At 39.0% G+C, this 14,885-nt stretch overlaps 1 protein-coding gene across 2 annotated transcripts; it reads left to right on the top strand.

The window, feature by feature from the left end:
• Positions 1 to 958: 958 nt before the first annotated feature.
• On the top strand, positions 959 to 14,875 carry LOC5501329 (MFS-type transporter SLC18B1). 2 transcript variants are annotated; one of them, XM_048731539.1, is made up of 16 exons: positions 960 to 1,291; positions 2,623 to 2,721; positions 3,069 to 3,142; positions 6,834 to 6,981; positions 7,721 to 7,789; positions 7,932 to 8,022; positions 8,111 to 8,182; positions 9,611 to 9,681; positions 9,963 to 10,061; positions 11,593 to 11,693; positions 11,799 to 11,894; positions 12,294 to 12,368; positions 12,684 to 12,750; positions 13,459 to 13,485; positions 14,167 to 14,207; positions 14,361 to 14,875. In XM_048731539.1, the coding sequence occupies exons 1-16, from the start codon at positions 1,028 to 1,030 to the stop codon at positions 14,497 to 14,499; spliced, it is 1,533 nt and encodes a 510-aa protein (XP_048587496.1). In that variant the 5' UTR covers positions 960 to 1,027; the 3' UTR covers positions 14,500 to 14,875. The 2 variants fall into 2 exon arrangements, with proteins under 2 accessions (XP_048587497.1, XP_048587496.1); XM_048731540.1 differs by lacking the exon at positions 12,294 to 12,368 and having other exon boundaries at positions 959 to 1,291.
• Positions 14,876 to 14,885: the final 10 nt, after the last annotated feature.

The raw sequence follows: 14,885 nt of genomic DNA, 5'->3' as shown, positions 1-14,885 counted from the left end.
CACAAATGGTCATTTTTCCTGAAAAGACAGTCACTTACTTGCCTAGAATCCGAAATAAAATTTTGGGGATAATAAAATCCTATATGATCACACCCACCTAAATACCACACCACTTTAGGCCCCTATGCCTTGGTACGAATACCCGATCCAAACCAAAAAAAAAAGTCTGGAAAAAAGCCGAGATAAAAGTCGGGAAAAAAGTCGAGAAAAAAGTCAAGAAAAAAGTCGGGGAAAAAGTCGGGAAAAAAGTCCAGAAAAAAAATGAGCGCGATCCCCAAAAATGTACGCGCGATCCCCTAAAAAATGAACACAATCCAAAAAAAAAAGTAGGCGATCTACAATAGCACTTCCCGGGCTCCGTATGTTTGTCATGAGAAGTTCTGTTCAAGCTTCTTGCTATAGAAACAGGTGTACAGCAAAGTCCCGAATGCTTCTTAGATTTATTGAAAATATAAGGGGAGGGGGAGCTGAAAATGCTTTGCAATATGTTTACTGAGTTGTCGTTGTTTGTGGAAGCTAGACGAAACGGAACTTGTTCAGTGAATTTGTAAAGCCTATCATAAAAAGCGGAGTACCGGAAATCCTCTCGCAAGAAATACAAGACCAATTGTCATAATTATGCCGCGGGTATACAATGCTTTTATTGATAACAAAATTCAGGATCGAGGACAAAGTTAAAAAAAAATTTGAAAATCATATTTTTATTATACATTTTTTATCATATTTTTGATATTTCGTTCGGCTCTCGGCCTGTCAGTCTCCACTCCCGGGCCCCAGTCTCGAGTCACCCGGCCTCTGACTCTCTACTTGCGACTACCGGGGTTTACCCAGACTCTTGACGATTGACATTCTCGACGACAAGCACATCCAGCACTCGGTTATGAGTCGCTCACGTAACTATGTCCGTGTCACGCAATACAGTAAGTGCATCACGCGACTTTAAGTATCCTGTCACTTATTGGTCCATACCTTACACAAATGCTCACGCAGCAAACATCAAAGCATATTTGAGTAACATAGCCACAGCATGCATAACCATTCGTCAGAAAATGAGAGACAAGCACTGGAAACAGACGATGAAGTCCATGAAATCATGTCAAATGGAGCCTGCACAGCCAACGTCAGGCCTAGCTCCCGGGCTAGTATAGCTCGATCCCTGAGTGCGGCCAGCACGATCATACATACCACTCGATGGACGCCTAGACGAGTATTCGTCTTCATCCTACTCTCGCTTGTTTATTTTCTCACGTACTCTTGTCTCTCGCTACTGTCTACGTTCTTCACGGTAGAGGTGAGAGAGCTTTTGTTTTGTTTATAAATTGCCGGAGAAGCGTATTTATTATGGGGCGCTGACCTGACTAAGTTCACGTTACAGCCTTTGCTCATATTCAAGGGGAGAGTGCTATTCTCTCATAGCCGCGAAAAAACTGCGAGCTATCTCCTTTTTTAGGTGATTGCATTGTCCAGGTTATCATTTGGATGATTATCATTGTGCAGAGTTTTACAGAAATTAATATTATTTTGACCACGGAAAGTATTATGTCCTTAAATGCGCTTTTCAATTTACCGGCAATAAGGGTAAAATTTGCTAGAGTCCGCTTTCATTCAGATATAACAAGAGGGAATGCATTATAAAGCGCGCAAACTGTTATGCAACAGGGGAAGGTCGGTACTAGTCGAGGTCATGGTCGAGATGTCGCCACAATCATGATCTTTATTACAAAGTTTATTAAAAACCGGCTGTCATAGGAGAGCTGCGAAGTTTTAATTAATTTTTGCACTTAGAGAAACAAAGTTAAGGGGGAGGGATGTCGTTTTATCAGATCATCGTCAGATCCTTGTGGGCCAAACCCACGCTTGTTTCATTAGAGGCTGGTTCAATTTTTTAAATCTAAAAAAAAATATCAGATATTTTGTCAGATATATCAGATATTTTGTCAGTGAATATCTGATTACACCAAAAACCTTGAAATGAGCATGTCACATTTCATCTTATTCATATTTTAAATGTCCATAGGATTTTCACCAAAAATAAAGTACAAGATTAGCTAGTATTATTTACTTCAATAGAGTGGTTTTCTAAATCCCGTGCAACAAAATGTAATTGTTTAAGTGTAATAGTCAAGCCAGAACAAAAGAGAACAATAACATTACACTTTATTGTTCCTTAATAAACTAAATAGTATTTCACGGGTTTTTGAAAACCATTTTAAGCTCCGCCCTCGAACTTTATCTCTGGCGTATTGTTTATCACTTCTAGTATTATTATCGTCGTTGTTGATTTTGTCCGTTTCTTTATAAAGTATTAAAAGTTCTGCGTGTCACACACAGACTTCGGTTGGTTTTAGCAGACCTTACCGGGGGTCCCAGAGGCTGGATACCCGCCTAACCCACCCCCTGCAAGTCCAAAACTCTGTTGTCCTTGGTAAGCAGACCTTTGCCACTACGTCACTATTTCTTTTTGAGAGATCGCCAAACCTCAGATGCGTTCTTTGATAATGACAAGCGCCGCGTTGACAGGGGTAAAATATTTAGATACAATGGCAAGACTATAAATGTATGAAATAAAAGAATCTGTTGATCTTTCTGGCTGCTTACCTTATGCAGTTCTTTTTATTTTAGGCTCAACAGAAGGGTGCGAGGGACACTGTTATTGGTCTTATCTTTGGCATGTACCCCTTGGTGGCGTTTGCTTCTGCCATGATGTATGGGGGATGGGTGGTAAGTGGATACGCATGGTTGGGAAGTGAATACGAATGGATGGGAAGTGAATACGAATGGATGGGATGTGAATACGAATGGATGGGGAGGGAATAAGGATGGATGGGGTGTGAATACGAATGGATGGGGAGGGAATTAGGATGGATGGGGTGTGAATACAAATGGATGGGGGGGGGGAAATAAGGATGGTTGGGAAGTGAATGCGAATGGATGGGGAGGGAATAAGGATGGATGGGAAGTGGATACAAATGGACAATAAATAAGACTGTTACAAGTATTTAGCGATATTTCGGCCCCGGAAGACGGAATTGACAGATCGCTCTGATACTCCTCTTTCTATTTGACAGATACCTCGCTGGGGGCCCAAATTCGTTCTCCTAGCTGGCCTAGTTTTAAATGGAGGAGCGAATATCTTGTTTGCGTAAGTCTTGTTGACTTTTATCAACTCACAGTCTCTTGTTGAGTTTTATCCACTCACAGTCTCTTGTTGGCTTTTATCCATTCATGGTCTCTTGTTGACTTTTATCCACTCACTGTCTTTTGTTGACTTTATCCACTCACAGTCTCTTATTGACTTTTATCCATTCACGGTCTCTTGTTGACTTTTATCCACTCACAGTCTCTTATTGGCTTTTATCCATTCATGGTCTCTTGTTGACTTTTATCCACTCACAGTCTTTTGTTGACTTTTATCCACTCATAGTCTCTTGTTGACTTTTATCCATTCACGGTCTCTTGTTGACTTTTATCCACTCACAGTTTCTTGTTGGCTTTTATCCATTCATGGTCTCTTGTTGACTTTTATCCACTCACAGTCTCTTATTGACTTTTATCTATTCACGGTCTCTTGTTGACTTTTATCCACTCACAGTCTCTTGTTGGCTTTTATCCATTCATGGTCTCTTGTTGACTTTTATCCACTCACAGTCTTTTGTTGACTTTTATCCACTCATAGTCTCTTGTTGACTTTTATCCATTCACGGTCTCTTGTTGACTTTTATCCACTCACAGTCTTTTGTTGACTTTTATCCACTTATAGTCTCTTGTTGACTTTTATCCATTCACGGTCTATTGTTGACTTTTATCCAGTCATGGTCTCTTGTTGTCTTTTATCCACTCACAGTCTCTTGTTGACTTTTATCCATTCACGGTCTCTTGTTGACTTTTATCCACTCACAGTCTTTTGTTGACTTTTATCCAGTCATGGTCTCTTGTTGACTTTTATCCACTCACAGTCTCTTGTTGACTTTTATCCATTCACGGTCTCTTGTTGACTTTTATCCACTTACAGCCTCTGTAGTAAAGCCTTTCCGTGTGTTCCAGAAGGTTCGGATGGTTTAATCATATATAGTTTGTAGGCGATCAATAGGAGCGAGCGTAAAAGTGAGAGGGGAAAGTATTGTAGATTTACATCATAGAGAGGCTTATAACGGGCGTGCGCGTTTCTTTCCCGCCAAAAGCAAGTAAATAACAGAACAAACTAGACAGCAATATTTCGAAAAAAATATTAAATACTACATAGCATTACTGTCAAATATGCTTGTTTCAGCCTCACTTTAGTTTAGAACCACAGGCGTCCTAAGTATTTTACTCCTCGTTTGTGACGGGACAGGTAATCCGATTGAGGTGAAAACGCAAATAGATAACTGCAGACGATATACACCACGGCAGTAAAAAAAAAGTTCACTTCAACCAATAAAGAAACCCATATTTAAAGTTCATTCTATCATCAAGTTCATACAAACTATCCAGTTTATATATACCATGTTCATATACAATATCAAGTTCATATACATTCTCAAGTTCATATAAACTATAAAGTTCATTTACACTATCAAGTTCATTTACACTATCAAGTCCATTTACACTATCATGTTCATATACACTCTCAAGTTCATATAAACTATAAAGTTCATTTACACTATCAAGTTCATTTACACTATCAAGTCCATTTACACTATCATGTTCATTTACACTATCAACTTCATTTACACTATCAAGTCCATTCACACTATCATGTTCATTACACTATCAAGTTCATATACACTTTCAAGTTCATTTACACTATCAAGTTCATTTACACTATAAAGTTCATATACACTATCAAGTTCATTTACACTATCAATTTCATATACACTATCAAGTTCATATACACTATCAAGTTCATTTTCACTATCAAGTTCATATACACTATCAGGTTCATATACACTATCATGTTCATTACACTATCAAGTTGGTATACACTATCAAGTTCATATACACTAGTATGTTCATATACACTATCAAGTTCATTTACACTATCAAGTTCATATACACTATCAAGTTCATATACACTATCAAGTTCATATACACTATTAAGTTGTTATACACCATCAAGTTAATTTACACTATTAAGTTAATTTACACTATCAAGTTCATTTACACTATCAAGTTCATTCACACTATCAAGTTCATTTACACTATCAAGTTCATTTACACTATCAAGTTCATTTACACTATCAAGTTCATTTACACTATCAAGTTCAGTTACATTATCAAGTTCATATACATTATCAAGTTCATATACACTATCAAGTTCATTTACACTATCAAGTTCATTTACACTATCAAGTTCATTTACACTATCAAGTTCATTTACACTATCAAGTCCATTCACACTATCATGTTCATTACACTATCAAGTTCATATACACTTTCAAGTTCATTTACACTATCAAGTTCATTTACACTATCAAGTTCATATACACTATCAAGTTCATTTACACTATAAATTTCATATACACTATCAAGTTCATTTACACTATCAATTTCATATACACTATCAAGTTCATATACACTATCAAGTTCATTTTCACTATCAAGTTCATATACACTATCAGGTTCATATACAATATCATGTTCATTACACTATCAAGTTGGTATACACTATCAAGTTCATATACACTAGTATGTTCATATACACTATCAAGTTCATTTACACTATCAAGTTCATATACACTATCAAGTTCATATACACTATCAAGTTCATATACACTATCAAGTTGTTATACACCATCAAGTTAATTTACACTATCAAGTTCATTTACACTATCAAGTTCATTTACACTATCAAGTTCATTTACACTATCAAGTTCATAAACACTATCACGTTAATTTACACTATCAATTTCATAAACACTATCAAGTTCATTTACACTGTCAAGTTCATAAACACTATCAAGTTCATTTACACTATCAAGTTCATATACACTATCAAGTTCATATACACTATCAAGTTCATTTACACTATCAAGTTTATTTACACTATCAAGTTCATTTACACTATCAAGCTCATTTACACTATCAAGTTCATTTACATTATCAAGTTCATATACATTATCAAGTTCATATACACTATCAAGTTCATTTACACTATCAAGTTCATTTACACTATCAAGTTCATTACACTATCATATTCATTTACACTATCAAGTTCATTTACCTTATCAATTTCATATACACTATCAAGTTCATTTACACTATCAAATTCATATACACTATCAAGTTCATTTACACTATCAAGTTCATATACACTATCAAGTTCATATACACTATCAAGTTTATTTACACTATCAAGGTCATAAACACTATTAAGTTAATTTACACTATCAAGTTCATTTACACTATCAAGTTCATTCACACTATCAAGTTCATTTACACTATCAAGTTCATTTACACTATCAAGTTCATTTACACTATCAAGCTCATTTACACTATCAAGTTCATTTACATTATCAAGTTCATATACATTATCAAGTTCATATACACTATCAAGTTCATTTACACTATCAAGTTCATTTACACTATCAAGTTCATTACACTATCATATTCATTTACACTATCAAGTTCATTTACCTTATCAATTTCATATACACTATCAAGTTCATTTACACTATCAAATTCATATACACTATCAAGTTCATTTACACTATCAAGTTCATATACACTATCAAGTTCATATACACTATCATGTTCATCACACTATCCACTTCATAAACACTATCGAGTCATATGCACTCCCAAGTTCATTATATACAGTAACGAGTAACGAGTTAACGCAGGATTGCTTGTAGGTACGTCCCTCATCTTCCATCCGGACCAGTCTTCATTATATTCTGTTTCGTCATACGTACGGTCAGTGCTTTCGGAGGGTCTGCTTGTGAGAATGCTGTTCTCGCCATCCTCATTGGTGAATTCCATGAGAATGTATCCGCGATAATGGTAAGCTTATTCGCAAACTTTCACCACGTGACCACTTATTGGAAGCACATGAGCACCACGTGACCACTTATTGCTAGGCAAATGAGCACCACGTGACCACTTACTGCTAGGCACATGAGCACCACGTGACCACTGACTGCTAAGCACATTAGCACCACATGTCCATTTATTGCTAAGCAAACGAGCACCACGTGACCACTAATTACATGCACAATACGTGACGCGTGTTGATGAACGGACATGACACGGTAGAGGACGAGTTCCACTTTTCTGATAGGTGATGGTATATTTTAGGGGCTCGCAGATGAGGCTCTAAGTGTTTTCTAACGTTTTCTAGATAATTTAATATTTTTGACTTCTAAACAACAATTTGTGTTTCGAGACAAATATTTAAATCAGTTTTTTGCTTTTTTAGGGGTAAATATTGCTTCTGGGGTATTTTTATGGTAGCAATTTTTGGTTTGCAAGTATTTGTCGGGTTATTTTTCGAATTTTTTGACGGGCATCCCTATCACTTTTACCCTGAAGATTTCCCCCCTCCCTGGTAAACACACTTGAAGCTCATGACTAAAGTAACAAGTCAGTCGCAATGTTTGTAGCGCACAAGGCTCAAGCCCCTACTTCTCCATGCACGAATATAAAATCATGTACTCACGACAGTGTCATTTAACTCGTGGCATTTTGTGCACATATACTTGACACAGCCTGTCCATAAATTTAAATTTTGGTTGTGTGATAGAGTGCAGTGGAGCTGTTTGCTGGACTCGCCTTCGCTATTGGTCCTTTACTGGGAGGCTTGATGTACACGGTAAGAATAGACTTTTTGAAGCTGACGATAAGTAAAAATAGGCATGGCTATCGGAAGTCAGAGTTGGGAACTATGACAATGCTACTGATGACGATGGCCAAGATGATGATGCTATCAAAATTCATGTTGTTGTCTTCTGCAGGCCGGCGGGTTCAAGCTACCGTTCCTTGTGATGGCCGTGTTACTTTGTCTATCTATTCCAGCCGTGTTGTTATTTCTCCCAAACACTGAAGGTATTTTACAATAAATCTGGGGAGTAATCATACAATATTTTGGCTATTGTTATTGCCTTTCTCATGGATTCTGTGCTCACTCTTATAGCTGTTACAGAGCGAAGCGAGAATAAGATTCCGATTTTCCGCGCTGTAACTATCCCAGGAGTTATTCTAGTAGGTAAGCACGTTTTCATTCTGCTGTTAGCCCGCTTGACGGCGTTTACCCGGTGTGAGTTTTCGTTAGGCGTCGAGTCGTGGCCGCCATCTTGCTTTGCTCTGGCCGCGCGCGAGCTCGGGAGGAGGAAGAGGTTCATGGCCAGAACAAAACAAGATGGCGGCAAGGATTCGGCGCCTAGCTTAAACCCCCGATGAACATACAAGAATCACGACTGCAAGAAGGCTATACTGCTGATATTGCTGACACAGTATTCAGACTTCAATGCATTTTACAACTCTGGACTGGAAATTATTACTAGATATATTTAGGCAATGCCTAAAGCGGATCCCAACATATAACTTATTGTTCGTATCTATAAAGTACAGCCATTGACAATTAGATATGCAAGAGCAGTTATTTATACATATTGTGAAACTACCACAACTGTGATTTTGCATTGCTTGCCGGGAAAATGCCAAATTGCACAATTTACATCGAGAAAAATTTAACAACAAAAAATAGTTAATAATATAATAATATACATGCACAAATTCCTCGATTCTGGTTGGCTGGGAGCAGTGCAGATGTTATTCAGTGCAAAATCTTGTAACACAGTGCAATTACATACTTACGAATCAATGACAATTAGAAAATCGAGCGCGTTGGCTGAAGAAACGTTTGCCGTAAAATTAATTTCAAATAATTTAATGTGTCATTAATTTATCTTTTCCACATGATACAGGATTTTCCTCTGTTATTTTTACACAGTAGGCCAAGTTTAAATGCAATTTAATCCAAAATAAGAAATATAAGGTACAGAACAGCGAACAGAACAAAAGTTTTTTGCCGATAAAAACATTTGTATTTACCTGAAAAGCACTTCTCCGTGCCAAATTCAGGCGAGTCCATATTTATTAACCTAGCTACGCAACTTCATCGACAAGTCCTTCTAAAGTTAATAAGTCTTTCGGTTTCCCATTCATCATTTGAAAACAACTCGTAGTTCTGTAAGGGTAGGGTAAAATGCCCTTTTTCTTTAACAGTTACTGTATTTTTTTCATACCTCCGACCCCCTCAATAGGTGGGGGAGGGGGGTATGGATATTTTCTGGAACTACACATGTTTTACAATTTTTCTATGACTATGGGGCTCCGCTATTAATGGAAGGCATTTTTAAGAGTTTTTGCCGTGTCCGCGTATAGAACATTTCGGGGGGAAAACATTTGACTAGCAATGAGCAAATTAAAAGTGTCTTGCCAAGCATATTGCTTTTTAAATGCTGTTTGAGCCGTCTAGTAGTGTTAGTTAAGCCATACTATCTGATTTTTGCTAGCATACTATGAAAGACGATGGCGAGGAACAGGTTGATTTTGGGAATATTCGGAGTGCCATTCGCCACCAATATTAGTAAAGGTCGAGCATTGAAGTGACAAAAATTGTTGTACACAGCTATCCAGTTGACTCTCGGCTTGAGTCTCTTCTCGTTTTTAGATCCAACGCTGGCCCCATTCACAAAAAAGGTCAGTGATAAATATTACCATCGTCTCATTTTCCTTTCTCCCTCTCTTATTAATTCTCACACCTAACTATCACCAGTATTAGTATGTATTTTGGCACTCGTGTCCCAACGGTACCCCTGTGTTTCGACACACGAACACGGTAACCCTGTGCTTGGCCCTTTGCACACTGGCGGTAACCCCATACAGTAACAGTAACCATAAATATAGCTTTCTAACCATTATTATCCTAACGGTTTCCCTGTCTCGACACACGCGCCCTAACGGTTCTCCTGTGTTTCTAGATGGGTCTGAATGCGGCCTATACGGGACTTTTGTTTATGGTGTTATCCCTGGCGTACGCCCTTTCCACTGCTGTAGTTGGCCGGATTTGTGAGAAAACGGTAAAGTACTTTCCCAGTGTTCTTCTTTTATACCACAATATCACTATAACACAACAAAACATTACAGTCTAAACTAGGAGCCTTAAAGATTTTGATATGAAAAAAGTATCTTTATGGCCCATAAATGATGGGGGATGCGAAATCCGAAAAAGAAGAGCTAATTTTTTCCGGGGGGAGGGGGGGGAATGATTTCTCTGATAAAAATCTGAACAATCCCGAAAGAACAAAAAAGGATTTTCTTATGCCTTTGCAGTATCTTCACGGGACGTATTGCCGGATTTGGCTACGTACCAGAGTGATATAGCTTATGCTTTCAAGTTTTGTCTCCAAATAGCACGTCCATTGGGAACCGTTGTGGAGGTGCGTTCGCAACCCCTGCACCCCCCCTGGGTACGGACCTGACTTTTATTGCGTATCCTATCGTGCAATCTTCCAGTTTGTGCTTTTTTATTTTCGGGTGCAAGTGCATCAATTAAAAAACTTTAAAATCTCATGGCAAGAATCCAACACATTGCGTACTATATTGCAGGCGTGGCAAATGACTAGATTCAGTGAATGAAGGCAGCATCCTCTTGATATTCGGCATCCGGTGCTGACTTAAAACTATTTCCACATAACCTCCTTTCTTATCCGGGCTCATTGGTGAGGTCATATGCCTATGCCCGCGGCAGTTAGTCACGCCCGTCTAGCGCGTGGTACTATATACTATATGTTTTTAGAGGAAGTTGGCAAAGTCTGACACTTGGAGAATAAACTTTAAAGAATGCTAAATAGGTGCCCGTCCCTTCCAACTGCTATAAAATTCTTACGCTTTTGCTATCTCTTAGAGGTTCCCACGGGTCTCACAGTGATTTGAGAGCTCGGGGTAAGAAACGGCTTCGATCACACCCAATGTGCTGTCTTTTAGGATTAAAAAAAGCTATTGAAAAGTGCCATCCCTTAGGGGGTTTACGGCTTTTATGCTCCGCGGGTCAGAACATTCTGATCAATAATTCATGCCCTGTTTCGCGTAGTGCAACGGCCTGAGTGGGGGGGGTGACATGTCACCCTGTCACCCCCCCTGGGTCCGCCACTGGAAGAGATAACATTAATGATTTTAATTATAGGAAAGGTATTGGTAAATATATAATATTTTTTGGTCGTTTCTACCTACTTCAGATTAATTCCAATAAAGGATAAAAATATTGTTTCATATTCCCTATCTAGTTGATCTACTGAATAAGTTTAATCAATAATATATATTAGTCAGTGTGTAATGATTGTATTAAACTATGTGCACAACGATTTCTCTATTATTCGTGCATTGGCCATAACGAGCATCCCATAGTCCCTTGCTAAAGCGAAAGCTACGAATTCGGCGGATAGAAATTAACTTCGAATCGCTGTCGTTCCGAAATGCTATGCATTTTACGTCTAAATCCAGTCCATAGAAAAACCTTTTTTTCACGACTTTAATAAATTTCGAAAGCCAGGCTCTGACTATCCTAAAATTGATAGTCAAATAAAGAAAATTATTCTTTTTTTTCTACAGAAAGCGTTCCGAACGTGTCTAGGAGTCTCATTTCTGTTGATGGGTACCGGTCTGTTATTCCTCGGTCCCGCTCCATTCCTCGATTCCTTTGTACCGCAGAAGTAAGTACCGGCAAAAATCGTTTTAAACTGCACGCGCGCAACACTTGGCCAATTTGTTATTTGCGTTTACCTTCCGTGCATTGCTTTCTGCTTATTTCTGTTTAGAAAAATCTGGTTGTTATGCATCAGCCTTGGTTTAAATGGCGTGGGAGGGTCTCTCATATTAATCCCATCCGTACCAGAGATGCAACGCTGCTGCTTGTAAGTATTGGTCATTTGCAGCTACAGACAGACGGATTGATAGACGGACGAACAGACAGACGGATTGATAGACGGACGAACAGACAGACGGATTGATAGACGGACGAACAGACAGACGGATTGATAGACGGACGAACAGACAGACGGATTGATAGACGGACGAACAGACGGACGGATTGATAGACGGACGAACAGACGGACGGATTGATAGACGGACGAACAGACGGACGGATTGATAGACGGACGAACAGACGGACGGGTTGATAGACGAAAAAGCAGACGGACGGATTGATCAATGGTTGATATACGGATTGATAGACACAGAGGACCAGACAGTTGATGGGAAGAAATAAACTAGTAACCATGTGTCACATTGCCGCCGTCCATTCTATATTGCAGGAATGCAGGTTTTACCAATGGTTTGGCCTTGAACTCAATGCTGTCTGGTATATTCACGGCCGGAACGAATTTCGGGTAATGCCATCAGACGTGCTGTATCGTGTGACAATATTCGATACTAGGCTCTGGAATACAGAGACCTCAAGCCCTGTGCAAACTGCGCCAGCACCGGCCAGCATTGCCGGCGAATTCTTGCTCGACTGACCACAAGACAAAGGAGATGTCAGAAAGTCCTTGTCCCATTTTGACATTTCGTTTGTCCTATTGTCAGTCAAGCGAAAATTCGCCAGCAACGCTGGCAGGTGCTGGCGCAGTTTGCACGGGGCTTTAAAACACGCTATTTCATTGTTGACCTTTGTTATTCGACGTATTGACGTATGCTTTTTATAGAGGGTTTGCAGGTCCTGTTTTGGGTGGAATACTCGTGGATAAACTCGGGTTTCCATGGATGGCCACGGTAAGACTTGTTCCAGTAAATGCATTTGCAAACAACGCGGCCAGCTTGTTGATGTGCTGATATAATGTTGTGTGCGAATGTTTGCCAAGCCACTTCGAGCAATCTGAAATTATTTATATTAGTCCTAGCTAGGAATTACGATGCGTAGAGCTGGACTTGTTGGTCCGATTGTCGGCCAAAATTATTAAAAGTTACTACCCTTGCTTCGGTCTGAATGAGATGAAAAAAATTAGGCCAAGTCTTTGACATCTCTGCGTGTAAATCAGCCTTAACAATGCCGAGGTCAAGTAAAAAAGGTCGACTTCGCGCCCAGTATTGGTGCGTGTGTCTGCAACTGTCTTGGCGCTTATTCCGCGGGGCTTGGTTGTGTGAGTGTCGTGTTAAATAAAGCTCTTTATGTTTGCACAAAACCTCCTTGGGTTGTACGGGAAGTGGTTGTGTGAGTGTCGTGTTAAACCTCCTTGGGATTGTACGAGAAGTGTTGTGTGAGGGTCGTGTTCAAGCTCGTTATGTTTGTACTGTTTGCACGAAAGTTCTTATATTTGTACTGTTTGCACAAAACCTGGTTGTGCGAAAGTCGTGTTAAAGCTCCCCTCATATGAATAATATTGTGACAAACAAAAGGACAATGTGTGGTTGTTAGAAATAAGGTTATCTAATGACCATCATCTAACAATCTTATCTTTTTGAAAACCTTATTTCTTTAAGGTTATGGCGTTCTTGGCTCTTTCTTTGGTAAGTACCGTAAATGCGCTGCAGCGTCGCTCACAACTGAAAGGTGCCCGTTATGATATATGGAAACGCATCAATCAAACAAATTAGAGTTTTCGGGGGCTGTTGCTGATCAAATACGATAAATGAGATCTGATAATGCATGTTTGTCAAACCACACGTCCCACTTACTATACTATTAATTGCAAATAAGTCTGACAACACCAAAATAAAGGTACGGTAATACGAGCAGCAAAATCGTGCAACATTTGTTCCAGCATTTGGCAATGTTGCGAGTTTTACTACCGGCGAACAACTTTTTGTCGCAGCAAAGGATAGAATGGTTCGTGCTGTTGATCAGTCATCTTTTTTCTCCGTGACACTGATGTGTGACTTTCGTTCAACCAATCACAAACGATAATGCAACTGCTTGCGTATGCTTGACGTCTTTTTGCTGCGAGACAATTTAGGTTGATGTAGAAATACGGGCGACATCTCCGAGTTTTATTGCAAAAAATAGAACCATCTTCTACTTTCTGGAGCAAACTTTCTCAACTTGCAACAAAAAAATTGCTGCGACAAAAGTTTGAGTTTTGCAGCAAGGCTTCTACAAAAGTTGTACAATTTTGCTGCTCGTATTACAGCACCTTAAGACGACACGTCCCACTTATTATACTACTGAATGTCTCCATTTCCACCCTCTAGATGGTGCTTTCTGCTGCCTGGGCGCTGTTTTCTTGGATAAGGTATTGTGTTTCTTCATGGCTTAATTTAAATTATTAGGACGGTATAGGCTAATCTTTCTCAACATTTAGAAAAAATGAAAATAAACGTGTGTGTTTTCTAATTAAAAATAATTTAAAGATAAAATATGTTTCATATTATAATTCACGTTTTAGTCTTACAAACAACGCCAGCGAGGAGAGAAAACCGCTACTTGCCGCTGCCACCAGAAAGAAGAAAAAGCGACGACGACGTCACTCATCTAATCCATCAATCAGCAACGGGGAGAAACAAAGAACACCGACGCCAGTTTGACTCGGACTCATGGGAACCCTGAGTGTAAAAACACAGCTTCTATAGTGGTACAGAGTGATGCAGTTATTGGAATACTTGTTGTTATGATCGAACTACAGGGTTCAACAAGCATCTTTGAAGTGATTCCTTCAATAAAGCACATGGCAAGCTTACATAACAATAGTGGGTCACGTGATGGCGTGACTCCATATATGGGACTACTCACAACACTTTTCAGATGGCAGCCATGGCCCTGATCCTTGAGATGTGTACAAGATTTCATATATATATATGCGGCTGCATTAGTTCTATCATGTTTTAGCTATAAATCCCGCTTAACACATAGACTCCTGGCTATTTTTGAGCTGAATTTACAATAAAACAGACAGAAAACAGATACCTCGTAT

This window comes from Nematostella vectensis, chromosome 8, assembly GCF_932526225.1.
Source record: "Nematostella vectensis chromosome 8, jaNemVect1.1, whole genome shotgun sequence".
NCBI lineage: Eukaryota > Metazoa > Cnidaria > Anthozoa > Actiniaria > Edwardsiidae > Nematostella > Nematostella vectensis.
This window is presented reverse-complemented; position numbering and strand designations above follow the sequence as displayed.

What these genes read in the sequence shown, in the direction of transcription:
- LOC5501329 (XM_048731539.1), top strand. Translation starts at nt 1,028, where the DNA reads ATGCATAACCATTCGTCAGAAAATGAGAGACAAGCACTGGAAACAGAC. An exon ending in GGTTTCCATGGATGGCCACG is followed by an intron (nt 12,751 to 13,458) that starts GTAAGACTTGTT and finishes TATTTCTTTAAG; the next exon opens with GTTATGGCGTTCTTGGCTCT. An exon ending in GCGCTGTTTTCTTGGATAAG is followed by an intron (nt 14,208 to 14,360) that starts GTATTGTGTTTC and finishes TTCACGTTTTAG; the next exon opens with TCTTACAAACAACGCCAGCG.